We start from the raw sequence: 27,871 nt of genomic DNA, 5'->3' as shown, positions 1-27,871 counted from the left end.
ATGTCCTGTGACATGAATAAACAACCATCTGCCCTACAGAAGCCCCATAATCCTCTAATTCAAGTCTTTGGGATTAACCACCTTTTATCCAACCATATTTCTGTGTCTAGTCTTTAGCCTTTTTCGTGTTCCAGCCTTTTTCCCCTGCTAGTCTTGGTGAAAGCATTGCCTTTAAGAGAGACTTTTAATGTAATAACTGTCTTGGAAGATGTAGGCACCACCATTTTCTTATATTAATATTTTTTTCTTATATTAATATTTTTACTTCTTAGAAAACAGAGAAATTAGGGCTTTTGTTAGTTTGAGGGGAAGAAGAAGGCTGTTTGTGACTTAAATTTCAAAAAACATCAGTTTGACACAGGATAAGATTGGATCAAACAAAGTAATCATATTCACATAAGAAATTTAATTAGGAAACAAACAACTTAGAACCTTTATATTATGGATAAAAATTATGTTCATTTGCTTGCAGTTTGTTCACAGTGAATTCATTCCCATGGTACTTTGGTGGTAAAACACTTGGCAAGTCATTTCCTAACAGTGATGGTTTAATTATATGAAAAAATATGGATAATGAAGTCGTCAGAAAGTATCTGCCAACCTGAAGAATCAGAATCACAGGGCAGGATCTGTCTTTGCATTTTCTGGCACCATAGTAAAGAAAGAACAGAGAGCAGAGAGAAGAAAAAAATAGTAGTGGTAGCAAGGAAAAGGGAGGAGGAGGGAACAGTGTGGACCTGGCAAGAGGCATTTGCAGCACAGAGAACTGGGACACGGGGCTGATGTCGGTCTCTGCAGTAGGACAGGAGGGCAGTAAATCCAGGCTAACACCCTGGATTCGCACGTAAGAGCGCTGAATTGCAGTGCAGCAAACAGAGCAGTCATGAAGATAATGCCTGTCATTGACATGAGTCAGACTGATAAAACGGCTAAAAGCATTTCGAATGCAAATCTTCCAAGTTCTCTCATGGCTGCTCACTGCACGGCCCTTGTGAAACACAATTCAAATGATCTGTTTCTGGAACTTTCTGTCTTTTATTGCAATTTCAGCTTCTTGAAACAGCTGTTCTGTTTTCCTGAAGTTCAGTGCTGGTTTGGTCAACAAACAGGATGGAATGACATGTTTTTGAAGAGAAAGTGAATTGCAGTGGGGATGAGGCATATTTTTTACTCTGAACATTTATTCTTTTGCTTGTGCATATCAGATCAAAATAATCCCACTGACAGATCAGCAATTAAAAGAGAGTTACAAATAAGCAGTTCTGCATACAAAGAAATTAAAGGCATACTTCCTTCTTTCCAACTTTTGAATGATAAATTTTGAGAGAATTAAGGAAGCAAAATTTGCAGTTTATTTCCCTTCAATGCTGTTAGATTCTATAGTCTTAAGTAAGTCTATACAAATTTCCACTGTTTTGCTCTTCCTTACCTAATCTTTCTAATTTGAAATATTTTGTGAATGAGATGTGGGATCCAGTGCACTCTCACAAGTCTGCAGACAGCAGCAAGCTGAGTGGTGCTGTTGAAACACTTGAAGGATGGGATGCTGCCCAGAGGGACCTGGACAAGCTCAAGAAGAGATCCATGGGAACATCATGAGGTTCAACAAAGCCAAGTGCTTGTGCTACACCCAGATCAGTATTGATCCAGGCTGGAGGATGAACAGGTTGAGAGCAGCCCTGCCCAGAAGGACCTGGGGGTGCTGATGGGTGAGAGGCTGGACATGACCCAGCAATGGTCACTCACAGCCCAGGAAGCCAAACCTGTCCTGGGCTGCATCCAGATCCTGTGGGCAGCAGGTGAGAGAGGGGATTCTGCCCCTCTGCTCTGCTCTAATGAGAGCCCACCTGTAACACTGCACCAGCTCTGGGAGTCCCAAAATAAGGATATGGATCTGTTGGAAAAAGTCCAGAGGAGGCCACCAAGATAATCAGAGAGCTGAAGCACTTCTCCTGTGGAGAGAGGCTGTTAGAATTGGAGCTGTTCAGCCTGGGGAAGAGAAGGCTCTGAAGAGACCTTAGAGCACCTTCCAGTACCTAAAACGCGCCTACAGGAAAGATGGAGATGGATTTTTTAGAAGGGCATGTAGTGATAGAATAAGGGGGAATTGTTTTCAAGCAGAAGAGGAGAGTTTTAAACTAGATGTAAGAAGGTTTTTAAAAAGAGGGTGGTAAAACACTAGAACTAGGATTCCCAGAGGTGTGATAGATGGGAATGGGGAGTGGAGTTAGACTAGGACTTTTAGAGATCTCTTACAATCCAAACTATTCTATGAATCTACAGATTTATATATTTAAAGTATTCTGAGATTTAAGGGTGAAATTTGCTATACTGGTATTTGATGAAGAAAATAGGCAAGTATATGACAGTGGCCCTGGTGATGCTGTAAATCCATGTTGCATGCTACCAGCATTTTAAAACAATTTTTAAAATACATGAAATGAGTCAGGGAGATTTATCTGTTAAGGCCTTCATTGCCTTATGAATTGCAATATGAATATTTTTGTATTATTTCAAAAGAAAAAGTTTACTAGCATCAGTAAGTGCATGAACATCCAGAAAATCCATGGTTTTAGAAATGTTTCCTAAACAGTCAATTCACTAGAAAAAATGCAGATTGGATACTATGCAATAATCTAAGCTTGCTATACACTTCACCTGTTTTGCTTACATCTCTGCATTGTTACACAGAACTCACAACTAAAGAAATAGAAATTAGAGACAAAGCAAAGAACTTGACACTGCCAAAGCATTTGCCATTTCTTATTAATTTGTTTTGTGACTGTCGTTATTTATAACAAAAATTGTTTTCATGTATTTCATTATGTTACTCTTAGTGGTGAGTCCTATTATTATTTGATTTATATGCAAATTTATAAATAAATTAAAACATGGGGAACAAATAAACTCTGCAGTTACTTTCTCATTCAATGAAGAAATTCAGAAAAGCAAAGTGTTCATTAATCTTATGAGATTGTATTCTTGGGACAATGTATTTGTTTAATAACAGCTGTATTATTCCTTCTTTAGCCACAGCTGAAAGTGTTTTATTTCCTCTGTAAAATGACTTTAAAATTGGTGTCTTAGTGAAAAGAGCTGCCATCCCTGTCAAATCTCTTCACTAATGTTCTTTTGCTGTGTCCTTGTAAACACCCCAGAGATGTGGGAGGAAAAGATGGTTTATTTCTCAATTCCAGAAATCAGAAAAATTCTGGTTGCAAAGCAAGTTCCAGTTGGAGTTGTACGAGCTTGAAGAGGGTCTTGAGGTACAGGCAGATTTTCCTGTGGAAACAGTGCCTTTTAAGCTTGCAGTAGGGGCAGATTTCATCCAGAAATCACCAGACTTCAGTATGGATCTCCACATTTTATAGTTCCTTTTTGCTGAACAATGACTGGAAATCTTAGTTCAATTTGTTCTTAGTTCTATTTGTGATGTTCATTGGCAACTTTTGCGTTTTGTGTGAGCGAAGGCGACTTACTGAAGTTCTTGTTTTGAAAATTAAGTTATATGAATTTCCACTTATGCCAGCTTCTAAGAAATTACATGTCTTTTACCCAGCATCAGGCCTTTAGAACTCTGCAAAGAAAATGGCATAAAAGTACCAGCAATTGGTAGTGGAAATGCAGCATGGCAAGTGCATGTGATACTTAATGCTGGCAGACTGAAAGCTCTTCATTAAAGTATGGAACTTGCTTTAGGGAAAGATTTTAATATGCACTGAAAGATACTTTTTGCCTGTAGTTGAGAAGTATTTCTACTGGTAGGAAAGGGTACAAAAATGGAATTTTCTTTTCAATTTTAAATGTTAATGTGTCCTGGTATCTGTTATCCTGAATCATGAATAATAAACAAGGCAGAGCAAAGGGCAAAACATGCAAGTCATGAATTCAGAAGTCAGCTGAGAATTTTTCTATTTCCTTCAGAGGCATTTATATGGATTATGGTTGTCTTTTCTACTAAGTATAATGTTCATGCATAGTCAAAGCTAGAAATCTAGTGAGCTTGTTTATATCTGCAACTCACTCGGTTGTCCCAGCAGAAACAATGTGAAATAATATGGTTATATGAAAAAACAGGAATAAGTATTGGAGCATTGTGGTAATATTTTAAAATGTTGACTGTTTATAGTAATGTTGAAGCACACATAATACTATAATTTTTCTTTATCAAGTTCATTGTGTTCTCCATAGTGTGCACAGTGTAGTGCAGATTTTGGAGGAAGTTCTAATGAGAAAGAGGCTGGGGATTTATGTTCATTGTGTGCAGAAGGGCTAAATACTGAAAACAATTGATGTAGAACTGACTAACAAAGCAGTATTCAACATCTGAAAAATGAGTATTGTTTTACTGCAATCAGATCTTTTTCATTGTGAGGTCCTGGAAAAATTCCATTAAATACAGCATTAGCTGCTTACATAAAGACCAAAAGTTTGCAACTTTTCACATAAGGCTTTTGTAACAATGCACATTCTGGCATAATATACCTCATGTGACCCTAGTCACCAAAGGCAAATTGTTTCAAGCTGCAAAAGTAATTACTCTTGACAGATGAAAGTGATGTATTTAATTCTTACTGTATTTTATAAATTCAAAAATGAGAATTTTGTATATGAAGAAACACATTTTTCCCCTCAATTCTAAAAAAAATGTGCCCATGAATACAGTTTATTTAATGTGGTTTAATGATGGGCATACTTCTCTTTCAATGATCCTCATTTCTGTAATGTTAGCAGAAAGCAAAATAAAAAAATCCCCATCAATACTTACTTAAAAGGGCTATATCTATATAAAACAAAGCCAAGTATTTTCTTAAGCCAGAAGAAATAAACTACTCCATAAATACAATGCAAGAAATGCCGACCAAATTATTTTCACATCTGTATTTGGAATGCAATCTGACAACATTCTGGGTGATGTCAAATATGGACTGAGAACAGTATTTTGATGTTAGTAAATACAGCATAATACTTGCTGAGGTATAATTAATGCTATTATAATATTGAAGTCAACAATATCTGAATTGAGTAAAAAAGTGTGTGTGTATACTCCCAAGCATCATAGCTGTGATCACATTTATTTATTTATTCTTTTATTTTATTTATACATAGACCAATTTAATTTACATTAGCGTTGTGTGAAATAGCTGAACTGGGTGAATTTTTAATGTAATTTCTTTCTCTTTTCCAAGTTGTCATTCTAGAATGTGACTTAAAAGCAAACAAGAACTGTAAAGAACAGCTTTTAAAAAAAGTTACTGGTGCAAAAAAATTAAGGTTACTCTTGAAAACTAAATTCACAGTGTGCCAAAAAAAGATTCTACATATCAGCCAGATGAATCTACACTCTGAGTATTCACCTTTGAGAAGGTATTTGCTCCTTTGTGCACAGAATCAGAGCCCATCTCTCATTGCTTCCCTTGAACAACATTGTTGTCTTTCAGAATCACATATGAATTAAAAAATGTAAGTAAGTAGATTGCATGGTCAGCTATATTTTGCTTCTTGAAATATTTCATTTGTACCAAACTTTTTGCTTATTACCCCATGGTCCTTTTTCAGCATCTGCCTTTTTCACTGTAGGAGATGGATGGTATCTGGAGAAATGAGACATACTTATTCTTTTTATTCTTATTAAGAGAGCCTGGATTGTTTTAGTGGTCCCATCTTTTAACAGTTCTTTGCAGAACACTCATCACAGTAGTGTTTGAATGACTTGCATTTATTCCTTTATCTCCATAAGTGGAAGAAAGCTTTATTATCTTGGTTTTATGGACTGCAAATCAATGGATCACTGTCAGAACTCAGCTTAGCATTCAAATCCCTTGTATTTTGAGTCCTTTGCTCATTACTCTTTTGTGAAGAACTGAAGATCCACATTTCAGCTAACTATTTTTATAATTATTAGATTTCAGTTGGGGTTGCTTGCTAAAATCTGGGTTCTGTTCAGGCACAAAGCATTTAAACAAAGCAAAAGATCAATTTTTTCCTTCATTCAGTTCACTTCCCTCTAACTGCCAGGCTTGCTCCTTCCACTTTCTGCATGACACTCTTCCTTCTTCTGGGTCTTGTAAAATTTGCAAAAATCAAAATCTCTAAATTCTTAAACTGTGATATGCATTTTGCTCTCTTCTATTAGCATTTGTTAATTCCTGTGCATCAACTTCATAACCCTTTTTCTGCATTCAAAGCTCTCCCAAATTTCCTCTTTTTATGATTAATCTCTTCTAGCAGATTAAGTAACTAGGGCATTGTACAAGGCCAGGGCTGGGAACAGGGCCTGAAGTCTCCAGTGGGGAATATCTGCCTTTGTTACACAGCCTTTGAGGAAGGGCAACCCACACGGGTGCCTCCTTGTGCCGTCTGCCCGCTCATTCTCCTGACGGCTGCCTTTAAACCAGGGAAAGGACTGCAGCCCTGACATCCACCATACCCCATTTGCTGGTTACACAACAGCTCTGCCGTGTTTGTTGCTGGAGTAGACAGCTTCCACAGAAGCTAAAGAGTGCATGAATCTTGCAGAGTCAACTATTTTATTATGCCTGTCTTAGGCGACAGAGCTCCCATTCCTCAGTGTGCCCAAGCTGTCAGGATGAGGTCAGTGGTCATGTAGGTCTCTGTTACGCTGTGCATTGGTAACTCGTAAGCTATGGCTTACTCTAAAGTGTCACCTGGAATGCTTCCTTGTCATGTTCAGGGACACAAGGAATGAAGTATGAAAGCAGCAGCTGCCAGTGAGAAGACTATGGCATTGTACTGGTTTGATGTAGGTTGAGACAAGTAGCTGAGTGAAATTGAATCCAAAATTGTCTTGCTCTAGGATTGCACTCACCTATTTTTTTAACTCCCATGTCTGATTACACGATGTTGATTGCATATGGAAATAAGTAGAAAAGATTTTGAAAATAAGTAGAAAAGATTTTATGGTTGCAAGGGACACTTAAATGTCCCTTTGAAGGATCCTATTGAACTTCTGTGCTCCCTAGGAACAGGCAATCTCCTACTAAGTTCTTGGGGTGTGCAGTAGCTGAAATGAAAGACAAAGTGCCGTGAAGTTTTAGTTTCCCCCTATTGGAATACTTTAATACTTGGAAATATATGAAGTTGGGAAATAGGCTTTTTTTTATTGTAAAATTTTGTTGCTTCTGACTTTATTTGAAGAAATAACAAATTCTTTATTATACTTTCCTTATAAAAGAAAGGATGTTGCAAAACAAGCAAAGAAGAAAGTTCCAAGAAACACCTTAATAACACAGTCATTTATGAAGTTGAACGTTGGAACTAGAGAATCTTCCCATCCAAATAATTCTATGATTCTATGAAATGTAGAAACCATTTTTTATGGCATAAGATCTCATTTGAAATCAACAATAAAAAAGATGCTGAGTTGTGGCAGAGAAGTGTCGCAGTCGAGGCGGTCACGACACAAAGCAGAGATTACAAGTAGTCTTAGTTAGTAACACTTGGCAACAGTTTATTAATGAAAATGGCTGATCTTTTATACACTTTTTAGTTGTTTACTCTTCTTCTACTTTAGTTATTGGCTACAATAATTCAATACTATGCTATTGGTGAAAAGTTACTCTGACTCTACTTAACTTTTTAAAAATGCTTTATCTAGCTGAAGAATGTTCTTATCTTCTTTCTCTCGATCTCTTTGGTTACGGCTTTGGAGAAAGCTCTTTATCAACTTCTTCTTCTTCTTACTTCTCGCTCTTTTAGCTAACAAGCTCGCTGCTAACCCCTTCTACAGAGAAGCAGTCAAAATCTGTAACTGTTCACATTGGGATGAGTAGTTTGCCAAAGTTGTTATTCCCAAAGCATATCATACTTTCCAGTTCTTTATCAGATTTGACAGAATATGGTCTAAAAAAAAAAGAAAAGCAGAACAGCAATGTCACCCTAAAAAGTAATTTACTTGTGTTGTATACAGTGTATAGCTGTGAGCATAGCCAATTCTACATTTGCAAAATCCTGTGGTATCTCTTTCTTTCAACAAATTAATCTCTACATTTGCAAAAACCTGTAGTATCTCCTTACTTCAACAAATTCAAGAAAGGGAATTACAAATCATAGTCCATTGTAAAATGTAAAATAATAAATGTTAATGGTGTCACTATTTGTACATTTTCAGTATTATCAATCAAAATTTCATTTGAATACAATTTTATTTTCTTTTGATAGATATGAATAGTCCAAATTTCCTTGCATGATAATAAGGAGCAACAGAAAAATACTGACAGCTAAAATTATTTCTAATCACTATAAAATAAGTAAAATATTATCACAGACTTTTAAAAAATGGCAGATTTAGGTAATAACATAGTCTAATCATAATAAATTTATTATAGCTTATTCATGCTCTGCATTTTTATAAAACCTTCACTCTGACAAGTCAGCAGTACTTACAGTACAGTGAAGATGCTCTATGCAATTTTGTCTGCGCTGAGCAGACAGAGGCAGAAGAATGTTTTGGGAACTCCAAGAAAAAATTGCTGAGCAGTCTTCCAAGGGTCTAATGGAGGCATTTCCAAGTGTTCACTGCCAGATTTAAATCAGGGGAATGATCCTTTTGTTGCTGAACAGTCAGATGGCCTTATCTGGTTAGGTCAATGTGTAGACACCTGTGCCAGCTGTATCCCACACCTTTTTTTTTTTTTCACATCTGAGTGTTATATTCATTCAGATTAAGAATGCATAATGAAAAGAGGCAGCCTCTTTAATTTAAAAAAATACCAAAATCCTCCAATCAATCAAAAATGTTTACATGTAATTTTCATATTCCTTGCTATGTTTCTTCATTAAGGACTTTCAGCTTCATACTGCATAGAGATGAATAAGTAGTTAATGAGTGAAGTGCATAAGTCTTTGGACATATGGAGATAACATGATGCCTTTTCTGTTTATTTTCTTCTTTAAGCAGTAACAGGTTAGTTTTCTAGCAGTTTATCTGAAAATGAAATTGAACTGGACAGTCACAGGGAAATGTAAAACTTTGGTTTGAAGAGTTGTGTTAATCTGGATAAATTATATTGCCAAGTAAGGTGCACACCTAAGGAAATGAGCAAATGAAGCAAGGGAGAGGATGGCTTCAAGCTGGCTGTACCTACAAGTATCTTACTCAACTCTGTCCGAAGTCAACTGAAGCCTTTTGAGTATATTGCTTTGTTGTCTTAAATACATTTGTAACTAGATTAAGTTACTGACCTCCCTTTAAGCAGTAGCCTCTGTGTTTACATCACAATTATGCACCTTCTATTTTGTGATGTAGCTCTTCTACCCGGAGAAGAGAAGGCTGGTCCACCCTTTGCTACACAATGTGATTGCTTCTGAAAACCTCTGTGTGACCCACACAAATTACATTGTCTGAAGAACTGCTTTGAGCAATCAGAGCCTCCATAGTGTAGGGCCTGGTCCAATTTATGAGGCAAAATTCCCTGATGGTTTTGCATCTGATGATGCATCTGAAAACCCTGATGGTTTTCTTCTCTTATCACAAATTTCCAGAAATTTGAACGTGAACAAGTAGAGGATGTGAGGGAATTTTCCTTGAAAAGTTGTGGAAAACACTGACCTTTTACTTAAACTCATTCTGGAAATATTTAGCCTCAGGAGATATATTTTTGGGTAATTGTGGTAATAGAAAAACAAGAGACTGAGATTAAATCCCTTATGTAACTTTTATTACAGCTTCAGCTACCATGAAGGCTATAATTATGAGTATAGTTCTTGTTGACTGTGGAAAGGTCCCTGAGCAGTGTGCTTCTTTATGTATTCAGAGAAATGAAATAATTGCAGAGCTAACATCCCCTATTCTTCTGTGGACACTTCTTCCATTGTTCTATATTCTTCTGAAATAATGAAGTCAGTGCAAATTACAATGAAAAAATATACCTTTTTACATTAGGATTCTAAATTAATTTAAAATACAAATTGCATCTGTATCTCTCTATTTATTACTGTAACAATCTTACCCTTAAATCTCCACAACATTTTTTAAACCATTTTGGTTTTCTTTGAAATACATTCTTAGGGAATTTCTGTTTGAAGGAGGTTTCCATCCAGCTTGTATACATAGACATGAGCAGGCTTGGATAAATGTTGGGAATATGATTTTTTTCTGTTAGTTTTAATCATATAATAAAATTTGCTGCTAATTTTGTGAGTAGATTTGTGTAAATTCTTGCCATTTTCTAAGAATAGGTATAATAGAGCAGGGAAAAGGCAGAACTAAAATCCGAGGGGAAAAAAACCCCAAACATGCCCTGTATTTCTCATGTTTGGCACTGAAAGTTGTTTGGAACATTTCAAAGTGTTTGATGGTACATCTGCATGTCAGCAGCTCATTTTAAGAGGTTAATTGTAGCATCTTGCTCATTTCATTATGCAGACAGTCCACAAAGAACAATTCCTTGAATTTAACCCCTGACTCCTGGAGAATATTCTCACAGCACCAGAGCTCTCAGGAGACAAATATTTTTGCATTTAAATTATGTTCAGTAACTAATGAAAGGGGTCATTAACTGAAGAAACAATGGTATGAACTAGTTCATTATTTAGGTTACACCTTTCCCTCTGTGCACAGAAGATCCATTGAGAGGATGGGGGACTTTACCATAGTATTATGAAATATTATAGGTAAAGACATTTGTATAGGGACTAAATAAATCCTCCATGGCAAGCTAAGTCTTGTACCACCCTTACTTTCTGAATATTTAATTTTTCAACCTGCCCTTCCTCTTAATGTAATGTGTATGGGAATTTTCCTCCATGTATGTATAAACGTGCCTACATGAGCAAAATAACCTTCATTGTGCTTCAGTGTCTTAAAAATCAACCACCATCATTGGTATTTTATTTTTGCACATCTGTTCTTTAAGCTGTAACCCAGGTGTAACAGATCATTGCTCTAAACTAATTTGATTATACAGTATCACACTGTCAAGCCTATACACAGAAGGTATGAAAGTAATAAGACAGTTGGATATGATTTTTACTTCTGGGATCCACTGGAGTTTCATTTTCAGATTTCTGTTCCTCTTGAAAGAGGTAATTAATTTCCTTCAAAGAAGATGGTTTGACAAAAATAACATGTAAGCAAACTCAAAACAAAAGGTGTTTTTACATATACCAAATTACTTTCTTCATCATGACTGCTACAGGGGAGATCAATAATTAATGATCCAATTACTAGTTTACAAAGGCTTTTATTGCAGTGTCAAGGTGATGAAAGAGCCTCCTGCACTGTTTTTATTTTTGCTTCCACTACCGCTAACTGAATCAGCAGATGCACTGCACATTTCTAGATCATTTATGGCATGTGTGCTACCAGAGATGGATGATGCTTTGGACTTACACCTGCCATTAAGCTCTTGTATCTTAAAGCAAACAATTTTAAAAGTATAGTGAATAAATGTTGTGTCTCCTGCAGTTTAGTTTTGAGAAGCTAGAAGGATAAAAATTATACTTGTTTAGACAACCAGAAAGTTATTTGTACTCCACATGAGACATGTTAGGTACGGTTTAAAGAAAAGAAAATCCAAAAAACTGCTATGACTTGTAAAGAAATGCTGCATTTCTTTATGTTATGCACAGTGTAAAAGGTGACATTTGCCACAGCAGTTTTACTTTCCACTTGATTTTTAGGTAGAATTTTGAAATTTGCCCATGTCTTTCTGCACAATGTAAACTGAGAGTTACAGACAAGAAAATTAATTAGTTTAACTTCTGAATGATGATTTACTATTGAAATACTAGTTGTTCAAGTATGTAATACAGAGGATTGTTTTAAAGGTTATTTTTATTCCTATTCTGAAATGTGCATTTCCTCATCAGTTATCAAGACATTTAGAATGAATTTAGAGTGTACCCACAGAGAGTTTGTAAGAAATTATTGGTAATGCTTTGCTTAAAAACGTGAACTAGACCTCTTTTGCAATACTCCTTCCCTTCAGCTGTCCTTGTAGGATAACAGCCATGTCCAAGGGTAAAAGTAAAAATGTATTTTCATCCCAAACAAAATCTAAGAACTGAACAGAAAAAGGCAGAAAGTATCTGGAACTTAGATACTGGTTTGATTTATTTTAGAAAACTGTTTCACCTCAAACATGTAAAAGTTTTTATATTTTTAATGTATTATTATTGTTGTTGATGATGAATTTTACTATTAGATAAAAATAATTATATAGGTTATTTTTATATTGTTTATCTCTTACTGAAAAAATCACAAAATAAGTTACTCTTAATATCACTTTTGGTAGCAAGATGTCAGTGATCTTGACTGGAACTAGTGGAGAGAAAGGAAAAAGATGTGATCAGTGAAACAACTGGGTGGTCCTCAGTCATAATATATGGGTGGCTGCTGGGCTGGTGATGGAAATTGATTCTAGATAATGATGTGCCTATGAGAGGAGCCATCTCTACTTTAGTAATGTCTCCTTTCATTAGGATTAGCTCTACATGGGATAAAAGATAGGAAACTGTTATGAATACATATATTTATGTTTCTTTAAACCTGAGCTAAGGAGACTTTTCTTCTTGACATGTTCACTATTTCAGCTTTACTTATGGTTGACAGTTCTCTTGATGAACTCTTAACATGCCAGTTGTACTTATGACAGTACAGCTCTGTCATGAGTACAGCACGCATGTTAAGTCCATGTCCTTATTTGTGAATTTGATATTGTGCCTCATGAAGAATCTATTCCTTTGCTGTTTTTCTTGGTCTCCTGTTGTCTTAATTTTGCAAATTTGAAGCTTACTTATTAATTAAGATATACTGATTCAAAGTAGCTTGGGGTTATTTTCTGTAGTAATTAGTGTTGGCATCAAAGCAGTAAAGATTGAAAGTAAATAAGTACACAATATAGAGGACTTTTTTTTTTTTTTTTTGTTCTTGGTTTCTTTTTCTTTTGTTAATAAGTATTAGAAGGAACTATGCATATAGAAAACATTATTATAGGCTCCCTGTCAACATATGTCCATTACTAAAAGGAATGAAAATGCACCTGGTTATACACTGCCTCTCAAAGGTAGAGAGCTTATTTCTGTCCAAATAGAAATAGGGTCACATTTAGGATTCAGTTCATGTGAATTAAATCCTATGGCCTTGAGACTTGGAGATGCCTTTTTGGAGCTACTCTGACAGTAATTTTGGCACAGTCACAACTTCAGGATGTAGAAAAAGTGTATATCTGCAGAAAGCTGGGTATAGGGTAAGCCAGCACGAAGTGAATTGCATAAGCAAATATGTCTACTAATGCTAAATAGAGTTTTCATCAAGCTATTTATTTCTTCAGTTTAACCAAGCCTTCTTCAGTGAGTGTATATAAAATGGTAATGAAAAGTCTAATGGAAAATAGGTACTGAGAGCCCACAAAACCCCAAACCTGTTTCCTAAACTTTGCAGCTGTTTCTCACAAATTTTGAAAGTGCTCCAATTATGAACTGTCTTCACTTCCAGGGGGCTATAAGGCTTGTTTCCAACTGGCTTGTCAGGTTTTACTATAACCTTCCTGTTGGCAGCAAAACAGTTGAATTTGCCTGGACTGGTTTCAAAGTCTGAGGACAGAATTTCTTGTGCATGTGCCATTTGGTTCCCAGTTGTGCAGCAGCTCCAACACATCACAGAAACGTTGGATTCTGTGCTTCCTTAGCAGTTGTCAAGATGGCCCATTTTTCTGAATCAGGATTTCAGTGATTCAGGAAATACAGGGGTTTTCCTCCCCTTCTAGACACCAAACAATTCCTCTGTGTATTACATCCAAGAACTTGTTGACTTTCAGCAGACTAGTCTGTGAAAAAGGTTGGGCTCATTGGGAACACCTAAATATGCTATTTGGTTTTAGATGATGAGAACATTTTCACAGTATTATACAACTCTAAGATGCTGAAACAAGGGCCAGATATGAGATTCTTTAATAGGATTACTCTCCCCTGCAATGTTTCCTCTTTATACGAGTCCCTCATTCAGATGTAGGCAAGCTGGTATTGCTGATACTGGTTGCAGGACTGAGATGGTGAAGAACTTGTGATCAAAATGTCAGTTGCAAATCTAAGGTGAAAGGATGCATGGTTATAACACGCAATCAGGGAAGATGTGTGAGGTCAGCCCAGGAATACATATGTGGTCTTTGTGGATGTGAATAGGGAAGAAAAAGGGAGAAAGAAGTATTTTAAAAATAATAATGAAAGAGTAATAAATTGCATTTGATTACTTACCACTGGGCAGGATCCAAAAATAGTCTTATTGAAACTTTTCAATGTGTGTTTTCCTTTGCATTCTGCCAAAAGGACTTCCTTTTTTTGGGTACAGGCTCTAAATTTTGTAACAGCAGAAGGAAGAAGGGAAAAAATGAAAATGCTACAAGTAGGGTCAAAAGCATAATTTGAAATAGGTATCTTCCTAAGATAAAATTTTAAAGATAATCAAGCAAGAGAGAAACCCTCAGGAAATTATATTTAATTCTTTTTAGTTTTCCCTCATCTCTTTATATATTCCCTTACTCATTAGAGTAGCAGGAAATATATAACAAAGGTGTGCAAACCTGAAAAATTTGAATCCTAATTAGGAAACAAACTGGCCGTGGTAGACTGCAACCACAGTATAAAATGTCTGGCTGTCTCCCATAACTAAACTGTACCTGTCCATTTTCTTGTTGATTAAGTTTTTGTACTGAATCTTATGATAGAGGTCATGGTGTGACATACAGCGTCACACTTCAGGTGTCATATGAGAGACATAATTGTAAGTGTATAAGGTCATCCAGCTTGTGTACTGACCTGTGACCAAGTGTATTTGCCATGCTGATATGTTTTCTTTCAATTTATTCCAAGGAAAAACATTTATCAAAATATGTTTGATGAACAGACTGAGCATAATTTTGTTTTAGAATATGTAATTTTGAAGAAAGCAATTTAAATCCTTCTAGCAAAACATAATTGAAAAAAATATTTCCAGTAAATATTCTTCTATTAATAGTGATCCTAAGTCTCAGTTTCAGAAAGAGAAGCAGAATGAAATAGACAGGCTGAAACCCTTTCACCTTTCCATTAGGTGATCTTTACTTCAAGAGTAATAACTTTTCTGTTAAGCAGTTCTTGTCGTAGTTGAAAGCAGGGCTACATAGTTTTTGAGGGTAAACCAGGTTCTTCAAATAAAATCTCTTAGTAAGATCTTCCCCTGAACAGTATTGCTTAAAACAACAACAAAAAAAAAAGAAATTAAGTTTTCAATGACTAGCCCATGAGGTCCTGAGACATTTCTTTGGCGCAGCATCTCTATTCAATAGTTGTATGGTGTCAATGTCATCATTCTTGCCACAGGGGTATGCACTGTTACCTGCTCCCACCTCCCTCAGTCTTTTCTCTCACCTGCCTTGTGGAATGCAGCACTCTGCTATTCACTAATGGAGATTTATACATTTTTCTCTTAAAAATGGCTATATTTCTCTTTATTTCACTTATTAGAAGTCAAAATATACTTCATATCCGTTACATAAAGAACAGCTTCTCTTTTTTTTCTTTGCTAGGATCAGATGCTTCAGACATTTTCCTAGGCTGTTCCATGTTGAAAATTGACAAATCCAGAGAAATAATAGTTTTCCAAGAAGAAATGTTGAAATGCATGGTAGGAATTTTCAAAGCCTGCTGCAAGCCCTGCAGGAAGGTGCTTCTTTTTTAATCAGCACTCAGACTTCATCAGTGACTGTGTTGGATAATATTTCTTCTGTGCTTTACAGTCAGCTGTGTGACAGGCAGCTTTACATTTGCTCCTGCACCAAAAGTTAGAATGTCCCTGAAATGTCCAGAGCTGACAAAGCAATTGTTTAAGCACTCATATAATCACCTCCAGGCAGTTCTAGCTGTGTAGCTCCTCTTTGGAGTCACCCACTGTGTGGCAGTCTGGATGGATAGTACTGCAAACACAGAAAGTAACCTGCTTAAATGGAAGCTCTTAATAGCTGTAGTTCACTTTTTACTTCACTCCAGAGACCTTCCAGTACAAGGCTGCCCTGGGAGCTGTGCAGTTAGGAGGAGGATATAGACACATGGGATGGGTTCAGCTCACTGTACCTTATGCTGGAAATAAGCTTTGAGGAGGAAAATACTCAATTGCAAGGTTAAATAATTTGCAGTTTTGAGTAATGACATGTATGTACCATTAGTGGCTCAAGTAGTCAGAAGTATGTGTTCAGTGTACACCATGTAGTCAGGTAGTCTCCTCAGCCTGAAGAGTTTAAATTATGTGACCTGTCCTTTTTGGCAATGAGATTTGAATTTGAAGACAAGTTTTTGGTTCAAAATAAGATTATGTTTTTAGTTTACCAACTGTTTACCAAGGGAAACAGTTGACAGTTTAGAGAGGTCTTGCTTTAGGTAGAAAGGGCCTGGGTTATGCTTATATCCTATGTGAAGATTTTGGGCACTTAGAGCATCCAAATAACTCTGTATGAGTAGAACAGCCAATTACATGGAGTGCTCTATGTCTAGCCTGTTTGGAAGATAAATGGTTCTGGACTTGACCATGAACTTAAACAGCATTCAAAAAATAGTACACATGCACCTTGTATGTTAGATACAAATTCCTTAATGCTTTATAAAAAATACTCAATTATCATATTTCTGTGTGGGAAAGCCATTATCATAAACAAAAAGCAGAAACTGACCAAAATAGAGTATATTCTTTTAAAATATACTCTAACATACAAAGTTCCCATTGCTACAGGAAGGTCCCATTGCTGGGGGGTCCTGAATGCATGTAGAAGAAAAAAATATTTTCCACTGCCTGTTTGGCTTTGTAAAGAGAAAATAAGAAAAGCACACTGAATACCAGTAAGGTTATAAAGGCTTCAGCTTAACCCTGTTTCTGCAGACGGGCAAGGTTACTGATGTTGTGGTTCTCCCAAACTGATTAGTCCATGGAAGCTTTCCATATACACATAGAACTCATTGACATTAATAAGAGCAGACCTCACATATGTCCTTTCCTATATCCAGCTGTACTCCTGAACTCAAAAAGCATCTGAATATTGTTATAATGGCATAAACAAGGACTGTATCTTCCTTAGTAATATATTAGGTTCCTCTTCCATGAATCATGATTTTGATATTATATCCTTTTTAATTTATCAATGAAGTCACATTTTTTCCTGTGTAATTTCTGCTGCATACCCTAAATGTATATATTCTCAATAATAAAGTATTTTCTGTAGTGGATGATTAATTTCTAAGACAGCAGCAAGTGTATTTTCTGGTACTCAGAGTTACAACTATGGTGTCTATATTACAAAAGATCATGTTTTAACTTTTATTTTATTTCTTTACTTTTATTTTGTTTATTTACTTATAGTTTATTTCTTGTATGCAAAGACCTATGTGCTTTACATATATTACTTTAAATTTTACAAGATTTCAAAAATCATTTACCTTGTCAAGATTTCAATATTTCTAGAACTCCCACTGAAAAACTGATGTCCAGTGACTTTATCAAGCTATTAGTTTTACTTCAAAAAGTTGTAGGTATGGTAAGCCATACATGTCTGTCATAGAAATGTAATACACTACAGGGCTTCCAGACAGTCATCCTTTTATTAAATTGCATAGTATTTATGCCTGTCATTTAGATCAATTAATACAGTATTAAGGGCAAAATCTACAAGATCTACAGTAGCTTTACAACTTCTAATTTATATGATAATTTTTGGAAACATGTAACTACATATTTTACACAGATAAAACCAAAACAGTATTTGGATGGAGTTGTTGCTTATTTTAATTTTTCATTTTATAAATGCCAGTTATTTAGTATTTACTGTGAGACACAACTACAATAAAAAAAGCCTTCTACATCTTGTTTGAAAAAGGGAAGGGAAAATGGTGGAGCAAGAAGAGGGAGTGCTTTTATCAGGTAACAGGCTCAATTGTGCAAGTCTTCCTCTGTGCAGATTTAGTTCCAGGGTTTATCATTTGATGAAGAGTAACTATTTTTGCAAAATGACTGAATCTAATCTTGGACACATACTGTTTGTGGATGCACCATACAGTAATAAATGGGTAACAGGATTTGGAATAAGCAGAAACCAGCTATACCAGCAGACGAGCCTGGGACCAATGCTTAAGGGCCCCAGGGAATTTGTAAAACAGGCAATACGTAGGCTGGAACTCTTGCTATCCTCTGATGATTTCTAATTTGTGAGTAAGGGCTAGATCTTCACGAGCTCACTGATGATTTCACTCAGTACCCCTCAAAGCAGTGTCTGGAGGCAAAAGGAGACCTGGAAATTGCTTTGCAGAAGTAGCTTTAGCAAAATGTTACTAGCTTTCAAAAGAGTATTTCTTTCCCCTTTGGCAGGATAGCCACACTTTTATCTGTAACACAGGCAAGATATTAACATTCATGGCAAAGCAGTTTTGGTAAGAATTTCCCATTTTTAAATGTTATCTTCCTTTCAAGAGTCAAGAGACATAGTTAAAGATTTACAGCCTATTTATTATTTAGAAAATATTATTTATTTGATGCCTTAAAATAATTCTATGAAGTTACTTTATCATTGTTTTTATGAAAGAAAAGATTATTTAATATGCTACAAGATTTCTGCAATGTGTAAGGGACTAAGTTCAAAGTATCTTTTTGAAAACAAAGCCTTTGTATTTTGAATATTTCCTTTAAAATGAAAATGAGACTTGATTTTTTATTTCCATACAGCATATGCAAATCTCTATTTTCGGAGGAGACAATTGAAAAATTGTATTTCTTATTGTACATATACAATATACTAAGTTGGACTTATGAGCTCAAAGGGATTTTCCAACATAGTTAATTCTGTGATACCTCTCCAAGGAGAATGTTTTACTTTACTAAAGCATCTTTTATTTTTTGTAGTTTTATGGGGCTGTATCTTCACATCCTTTCTGTAAAGTTTTCTAGACAAGTGTTAAGACAGTGGTAAGACTTGTTAGTTACATTTCACCACCCTACTGATGTAGTTCCAGAGGAATAGGCTGAGCAATGTTGAAGCGGGATCTGAAGTAAAAGAAATAGAAAAATGTTTTTTGAAGTTAAGGAACCCTGAACTACTTTGCTTTAGTTTGGTCAAATTTGATAGAAAATGAAACATTTTTTTCCTGCACATAGTACTATAAAAATATTATGTAACATTCAGTAACAAAATATTTTTCATATTACATGTAGTAACAATGGTGAGGGGAAAAAAAGAGATAAATGTAATAGTGCAGAATGTGTGGGCATAATTTACAGTTTAAAGTACCTACATAAAAGAGAATGTTTTATTAAAATACATGAGTCATTCCCCAATTCTTTGGACAGCAGCATTAATTTAGCTCTCTTCTTAAACTGTTTTTCAAACTTTTCTTTCTACTGTGTGTCTGCCATGGAGGTTAAATTCTGACTCTATGAAATATTTGTTTTGTCAAAACCCTAAACACTCCCTTTTGTGGGGTACCTGCACCTACTAGAATTCATCCTAATATTTGACTGGTAGACAAAGCAAAGTTAATATGCTTTTTATTCTCAGTATAGTTTCTAGATTTTTATTTTCATTTAACCTTCCTTAACATCACCTACTGCAAAATGAATGCAGTGTGCCATTGTTTTAAGTATTTTATTGATGTGATTAGAATAAATACTAATTTGTGTTAGAAAAGCAAAGAAATAAGTTCCTTAAGACATTCTGTATTCAAATGCTTCCCCTTCTGGATATTCTATTAGAAATACAATTTGCCTTTTAATTTTATAATTTTATCAAGACACTTAATAAATCTGGCACAAGAATGCTTTGCTCTGTACATAATTCTTTGCACACATCAACACACACAAATATATCTCCTTCCTCACTGTTTTTCACATTCCATGTACTCTGTTGTTGAAGCCTTAACTTTTTCTTGGAAGCCCTTTGCAAGTCCTCCTGGCAGAGGTTATGAATCAGATAGGATGATCAGAAGTCTCAACAATTTTACTGTATCTTTGTTTGTCCTTTCTTTCACCTTTCCTTTACTGCACTATCTTGTCTGTCTGATTCTCGCAGGAGACATGGATTACAACTGGTTGGACCATACGTCTTGGCATAGCAGTGAGGCATCCCCAATGTCTTTGGTGAGACATGTGGAGCCTTACCATTTAGTTGCCTTTATCATTTTACATTTCCTTGGTTTTATTTACACCTTTGCATGTTTTCTTTTTTTGTATCCTTTTTTATCCCACACCTATAGGGGACAGTCAAAGGGGAAAAAGAAAAACTAGTGAGCAGGCAGTTTTGTCGGATTCTAACGCCTTATCCGAGAGGCAAAAGAAAATGGTGTGCTTTGGTGGCCACTCCTTGGAAGAGGACTTGGAATGGTCTGAGCCTCAGATAAAAGACTCTGGGGTAGATACGTGTAGTAGCACCACTCTAAACGAGGAACATAGCCATAGTGAGAAGGTACTGAGATTATGGAGCCTGCATTTTAACCTGCTCATTTGGTCTTTGTTTGCTCTCTGTCACTCATTAAAATAGCGCATAAAATAAAAGATAGGGTGTTTCTAGAGGCAATATAGCATTTCTTAAGGTGCAGAAAAGAAAAACAAATGAAAAGTCTTTGCATGCTTGCAGCTTTTACTGTTTGGCAGACTAAGAAAAAAAATTGAGAGGCATAAAGGAATATTGTTCTTATGGTTGCAAATTAGCATATCTTGATATTACCTTCAAGAACAAAGTAATTAACAATAAGGATTCTACCAATTGGCTTATTTGATTTACTATTTCCAAACTCCTGGGGCTGAAATTAAATTAATAGCTGAAACCCCAGGTGAAAAAGGGAGAAAATTGGGTCTCTCTGCACAGAAAAGTTGTTTTTCTTTTTTCCCTTTCACTGTCATAGTTGTTCATTTGTTTTGTTGCCATGTAATTTTTGTGCAGTACTGTGCAGAATTAAAGGCTTTGCCATCTGCTTTTGTATTTTTTATTTTTGCTTTCTGTTTGGTGGAGATTATGATAAATCTTTTTAGAGTTATTAGTGGTAATGGGAGCAAATTTATCTGTGCCTGCTAATTTTGCATGAAATAGAGCATGAAATAATATTTTTCTGTGAGAAAGTACTATGATTACACAAAAGAAAATCTGAACAATTCATTAATTAGGCCAATAGACAAGTATAACTGTGCCCATGTATAGTAATGGAATAATAATGCTCACTGTAACTGTGCTTCATGTGTGAATTAATTATTCCAAGAAAGAAACAGAGTATTAAAAATAATCAATGAATATACCTTTTACCAGTATTTTTAAATTTGAATCTGCTACTACTCAGAGAAAGTAAAACACTAAAAATATTTGTTGGTCTTGGATAAAAATTGAAATGTTTGAAGTAGTGGAAAAATAAGATATTTCTGATATCAATCTTTCAGTTTGAGTTAAACTTCTTTTCCAGTATTATTCTTATACTAGACTTTTAGCAAAGTTTTTCTCAGTACTCAGGTATAAATCTCATTGTGTGTAGATAACTATGGGTATTTGTCTATATCTGTCAAATCAAGATTGAAAGATCATTCTAGATGTTTACAAATTTGATTTAGTCAAATAGATAATGGTATTAAATATTAGACATCCATTTTGATGAATGATATGTCCAAGTAAATATTTTCCAGCACAGTTTTCTGTCATTTTTATATTAAAGTTTAGTGTAATCATCATACTTTCATAGCATTTTTAAAATATATCAGCAAATGAAAAGTATTACTGAAATATTTTTCATTAAAATGCTATTCACTGTATTTTCCATTAACACCATATGATAGCATCCAGTAACTTGGCAGCCATCCAAAGATGGAGATCGTCTCATTGGTCGGATTTTGTTAAATAAGCGACTGAAAGATGGAAGTGTGCCTAGAGATTCAGGAGCAATGCTTGGATTGAAGGTTGGTGATGAACAATATTGAAACTAACAACTCAGTTAAACTAGCTACTTTCATAATTAAAGTATTCTCATACTATATAGTGCATGCATACCAATATTGATAATGCCTTATCATTCTCAAAATTACAATGTAGACATAATATATTAATTTACCTGGAGTAATTTTGTCGAGTCCTTGGCAGAACTAAAAAATTGTGTCTTTCTGAAAGACTAGACATGTTTTTAGATGTTTTCTGAGGACGTCTTCTCAGCAAAGTGCAAATTGCACCCTTGCTAGGAAAGCCAAGTCCTGTCTGTCTTCTTCAGTAGGGAGCATTGCACCATGGTATTACTTCTATTTCCCAAGAAAGAGAAGAAAAGTGAAAAAAAAAATTTCCCTCTTGAAGACCTGGGGGCCATCTGTGAGTTAATGACATTTCAGTCCAGATCAGAGTGTGCCAATTGAACTTCCTCTTTGAATTTTTCTCTCCAATGATTGTTGGATTTGCCACAGTTTAAAAACAAAAAACGGAAAATTGTTTAATATTTTTGGTTTTTATCCCAAAATGTACTCTTTTTAATGTGTTAACATGTTTTTCACGATGCAGTGCTCTTTAAATACATTATTAATTATTTCTAGCTCATATATTAATCTCAATTTTTTGTGATACTATTATTTGCAGTCCCAGAAATGCTAGTACAAGAATGAGAACAAACTATAAACAGTGAAAGAAACAAACATGTATTTATTTTGATTCCATACCATTGCTGTGAGAAATTATAAAGGAGTTTAAATTTTCTGTTCTCCTTTAGCATGACTCCTACTTTACCTCAGGTATACAGATTATGTTATTGTCACACCCAGTGAGTAAGGATTGAATCAGTGTGGTTATGTATTACATATGCTAACGTATTTTGGAAAGATTTAAATTTTTTATTTAATTAATAAATAATTTTATTTGAAGTCAATGGAGAAGCCAGTTGAACATCAAGTTTTAAATATTTATTTCTGTCTTGTCAGAAAATGCAAGAGAAAAGATTAACAGTGCCATTAGGAAGCACTTTTTGTTTAAACATCTATGTTAAAATTTCTCAAGTCTCATATTATGAAGATGAACTCTTCAGTGAGATTTATTAATAGTTCAGATTCAAGAGTAACTACTTTTTAATCTCAATAGACATCTGGAAAGAGTGATTTCCAACAGTTATCCCTGACCTGAATTTTCAACTATTTACATATTGAAAGTAAACTAAACTGGATTTAGTATTAGAAATTTTAAATCCCAGTATGAAGGCCTTTAAGAAACTTCAAGAATTTGAAGATTATTTAGTTATTACTGATTCTGACATGTAAGTCTGATTGTAAGATAAATATTAAGGTCAAACCTGTTGAAGTTCCCTGTAGAGAAAGCCACGTCCTCTCTGGACTTTCAGTGTGACAAGTGTTTTCATCTGACTTGCCAAGCCAAAGGGAATTTCATTGCTTACTATGAACATCCTGAGTTGAGTTACATTAATATATCTTTTCCCAGTTAAAAAAATAGCGAAGTGAGCAATTAAATGACCAATAACTTACATTGTTTTGGGTGGTAATTTACAATACAATGAGATACTATACATGTATTTGCTAAAATTTAAAAGCTTTAGGATTCTCTGTTTGCATTGTTTTTCAATTGTACAAATTGCCAGAATAGCTACAAAAATAACCTGCCATAGCCAAACTTGTGTGGTGTTTTTTCCAAGTGTATATGTATTACCTGGACTATGTAAAACCCAAGGAAAAAGCTGAATTCTTTCTATTGCCAGAACATTTAAATAATCTAAAGAAATTTTCATACTGTGAAAATACTTCCTATTTGAAACAGGTAGTAGGAGGAAAGATGACTGAATCAGGTCGACTCTGCGCATTTATCACCAAAGTTAAAAAAGGAAGCTTAGCTGATACAGTGGGGCATCTTAGACCAGGTATGTATCTACTACAGATCTATACTGCTGTTTCTTTTCTGAAGGTGGCAACAAGTGAGCAAATTTAATTACATGTGAAATTATATTGAATAGATGTGATGAAATACTGCAGAATTCGACCTGACACTGTTACTAGATGGTTGCTTTTATAAAATATAAATTCTCATGCTATTCAAAAAATATTTTAATATTTTTGCTCAGTTTTATACTCAAAGTAATATTCTGTTGATGCCCTCCCCAGTCATTTTGTGGTGTATATTTTGCTTAGAACAAACCAAGCTATGACAAAGATATGAGCAGAACCACCTTACCTAGGAAGCTGCTTCTGTTCCAACATACAAACCATAGATTGCTACACTGGATGTTCAAGAAATATTAGCATATGAACTATCTGAACCAAATTGATGAGATATGACATTTTACTTATGAATTTTCTAAAGAGCATGTTGGGATTTCTGTAAGCCACAGCTGCCAAAGCAAGTAAGAGCACCATCTGAGTCAGTAGGGGTCCTACTGATTATATTATTGTTTCACAGAACTTTACATGTTTGAGGCTGAGCTGCAGAAAACCCTTAATACTCAGGTTTTTCCTTCATGAAGGCCTCCAAACTTGTTCTATAATAAAGGTTTCACAATCCAATAAACTGAGAGTAGAATGGCTTAAATTGTAGTTGTAAGTGCTGTCCACAGCAAACTTCCTAAGCAAGGTGTTATTACTTACAGGTGATGAAGTATTAGAATGGAATGGAAGGATACTACAAGGAGCCACCTTTGAGGAGGTGTATAATATCATTTTAGAATCCAAACCTGAGCCACAAGTAGAGCTTGTAGTTTCAAGACCAATAGGGTAAGTAATTTCATGTGCTTTATATTATATATTATAAAATTGTTCACTTTTAGGATGGAGTATTTCAAACATTCATTGACATTGTAAAAAAAAAAAAATCTTATGCAAAATTCTGTAAACCAAAAATGTAGCTAGAATGATAGATCATGCCAGTGAGTAAAAAGAGCTGGTGTGAAATCCTGTGTTCTCAGAGTCTCGGGCATCATCTGCTGTTATGGTTAAAAAATATGTTTCCTTCTCTGGCTTTTCAGTTGGTGAGCCAGCCTATATTGGCTCTGAAACTGTGGTTATACTGGTTGTTGTGATTCTTGACTGTTGATTTTTATTTCTCTATCCCCATTTTTTATAATACATACGTAAAATTATGAGATCATAATTAGTCTATGAACTGATGGTGAACTCCATTTATTGACAATCTGCAATGTAGAATTTTGTGTGAAATATAATATGCTAATGAAAAGATCAATATGCTTTGGAAAGTCTTAATCCACACATACATCACCTTCATCTATCGAACTATTAAATTATCGCTTGATATGCAATACATAGTTAAATGAATAGTTAGAATTGTATAGGACTTTTTCTTTAGTGCTGTACATTGCCCATTCTTATTAAGCTTCAAACCTACCTCTCAATGTCTAAACTTTTTTTTTCTTGCATAGCAGTAGCTGCTTTGTTGTATTGGGCTGTACTTCCTCTTCTTCAACTGTTCTTTTTCTTCCAAATTCCTAGACCCTAAAGGCAGATGTATCACGTTTTTAATTCTCCATTGGAAGTTCCATATGTGGTTACATCAGGGTTGTGAAGAGGGGAATGATTATCACTGATTTTGAAGATATTTACAGTTATTAAGAATTTTCTTGTTTTCCCCCAGAATTTTTTGTGATATATGGGACACAGAACTGGACAGGGTGATAGGTAATATCATCTAGATTCCCTTTTCCATTTTAGGTTGGACCAGGTGATCTTTCAAGATCATTTCCAACCTGGCCTGTTTTAGGATTTTATAATCACATTTAAATAAATATATGTATCCCTTTATTTTGTATAAGACGCACATTAACTTAATATAAGAAAACATGACTAAAAATTAAGAAGTACTAAAAAAATCTAGAACTATAAGATCTGAGAATGGCATTTCAGTGAGGATGACACTGTTAGAGTTTCAGCTATAATAGGAACTTATTGGGTTGGACACATCAGGAACTTAAGGTGTAGGAATTTAATTTGGTATGCCAATTTTAAACAAACTTGATAATAACAAAAGCTAGCTTTATGTTGTCACTGAGATGAGAGGTTATGTCCTGCATACATATGGAATTGCAACCCCTTTAGGGTAATGACTGTATCGTCTGTCATGTCTTTGCACAGCTTGGGAGGTGTGGGTATAATAGTAATGCTAAGGGACAGACTACATTACTTGTCTCAGAAAAGGAGGTCCCAAATTAATTTCATGCACAAATCTTCCATAGTATCTCTCTGATAGAAGTTTTGAGCAAAAGTTTCTCAGAACAACTCACATCTTGAAAAGAACTATTTTTAAAAATCCTTCTGCATTCTTTTCATTGTGTAAAATCTCCTGTATTATTTCTTGTGCTTTTATATTTGCTGCCTCTTTTTCAGCTTCCTTATCATCATGCCCTCCATTATGTTGCTGTCACTTGAGCAGCTCATCTATAATTCCTTAAACCAAGTGATGTTGGCTCTCAAGATGCCTTTTTCTGCATAACCACTTATAACCACCTCATAGCCTGAAGAACTGAGCTAGATCAGTGATAAAAGATCAGTGTATTTGATTCCCAGTGTCAGTTTGCAGTATATGTAAAAGAGTCTCAGTGATGAATACTTCCTACAAATTGCTAGGTTTTAGATTTTGGTTAGGTGTGTGTAACTCTTAGGAGCTTGATATTAACAGCATAATGTCAGAAATGTTTTTCATGAGGTTAGAGCTGGTGAACTAGAAAGACTATTACTCTTTTCAGTTTAGAAGATTTATGTTCAGAATCAAATGCACAACAAAAATTAATAAGTTATGTTTGTCCAAGGAACCATAACTTCATAAGATTGTCTTCTGCTCTGGGAAGTAAAGTTTCAGTGTATGCACAATATTTAAAAGTTCTTATTTCCTAGATATCAGAAGTGAAATTTATTTCATTAGAATTATCAATGCCCAGTTGAAGGGTTTTGCTTTTGGATTGAGATAAATCCTATTATTTGTAAGGAGAATTTCTTGATGGTTTCATGGCAACACTTTAAATAGTGCAAGAAATCTTCAGTTACCAGAAATTAACTTAGCTGAGAACCTGTTCACATCCTGATATTCTGAGAACAAAACCCAATTCAAGTAAAGACAGTTATTTGTTTTTCTCTTTATTACGGGCTGAGTTTTATGAAAACTGAAGATGACAAGCTAAGCTGACAAGGCAGATAAAATTGAAAGCCATTCTGAGAAAATCCCAGCAAAACAAAACATGCCAGTTTATCATGCAATTTATCACTTTTTAAATCTTAGAATAAAATAGATGGCCAAATTGCTAATCAGTGTGAGCTGGCTGTGCCTTATGCACGGGAACATGTTATTTTCATGGTTTCTTCAGTTTTGGGTTTGGAAGAAATAATGAACTGTGTTTTAATAATTACTCTATACAACCTGCTTGCAGTGGAACATGACTTACTATGCAAAGAGTCTTTATGAAACTAATTTTACTTCTCCTCCATCTGTTTATCTCTATGAGAGTTCCTTATAAGAAAAACCATTCACACTACCATGAAATATGGGGATCTGTATGCTTTAGGTGGGTAAATGATAATGTTCAAAGCTCTCAAGTTTATTTTTTCATCTATCTATAGAAAACTCCTATTCATTCTGTTCAGAATGATTTATGTAATATATATGTATCTTTTTTTCCCAAGGTTTTCTTGTCAGACTCATATGGTAGAAGTTTTTTTGTATTTATGAGTTAAGCTCGAGAGTGTAACTCTGAGTCAATTACTAGGCAAGTATTGGATCCTGTTATAAATTCTCCTTATATACAAACTTAAATATTTGCTTCTTCAACCGTGCTTGTGAGTTTCTCACAAATTTTGGGTACTAACAACAGAGATTTTTTTTCTTGTCTGTACTGGGCACTTAGAGCAGTTTCATGCCTTCTGGGTTATTTCAATCATTGG

The 27,871-nt window shown here is 34.9% G+C and overlaps 1 protein-coding gene across 50 annotated transcripts in view; it reads left to right on the top strand.

Moving 5' to 3' along the window:
• RIMS2 (regulating synaptic membrane exocytosis 2) overlaps window positions 1–27,871 on the top strand; it is a 443,516-nt gene that overhangs the window by 211,343 nt on the left and 204,302 nt on the right. For 29 of the 50 annotated variants that reach the window (XM_058037275.1, XM_058037251.1, XM_058037219.1 and 26 more), the window contains 4 exons: window positions 20,227–20,435; window positions 21,791–21,910; window positions 23,754–23,853; window positions 24,577–24,700. In XM_058037275.1, coding sequence (XP_057893258.1) covers window positions 20,227–20,435; window positions 21,791–21,910; window positions 23,754–23,853; window positions 24,577–24,700 — 553 coding nt within the window. Of the gene's footprint in view, window positions 1–20,042; window positions 20,111–20,226; window positions 20,436–21,790; window positions 21,911–23,753; window positions 23,854–24,576; window positions 24,701–27,871 lie in introns of all 50 variants that reach the window. The other 21 variants (XM_058037462.1, XM_058037310.1, XM_058037391.1 and 18 more) reach the window with 1 other exon arrangement.

This window comes from Melospiza georgiana, chromosome 1 (assembly GCF_028018845.1).
Source record: "Melospiza georgiana isolate bMelGeo1 chromosome 1, bMelGeo1.pri, whole genome shotgun sequence".
Taxonomy (NCBI): domain Eukaryota; kingdom Metazoa; phylum Chordata; class Aves; order Passeriformes; family Passerellidae; genus Melospiza; species Melospiza georgiana.
The sequence above is the reverse complement of the archived record's forward strand: the minus strand, read 5'-3'. Positions and strand labels throughout refer to the sequence as shown.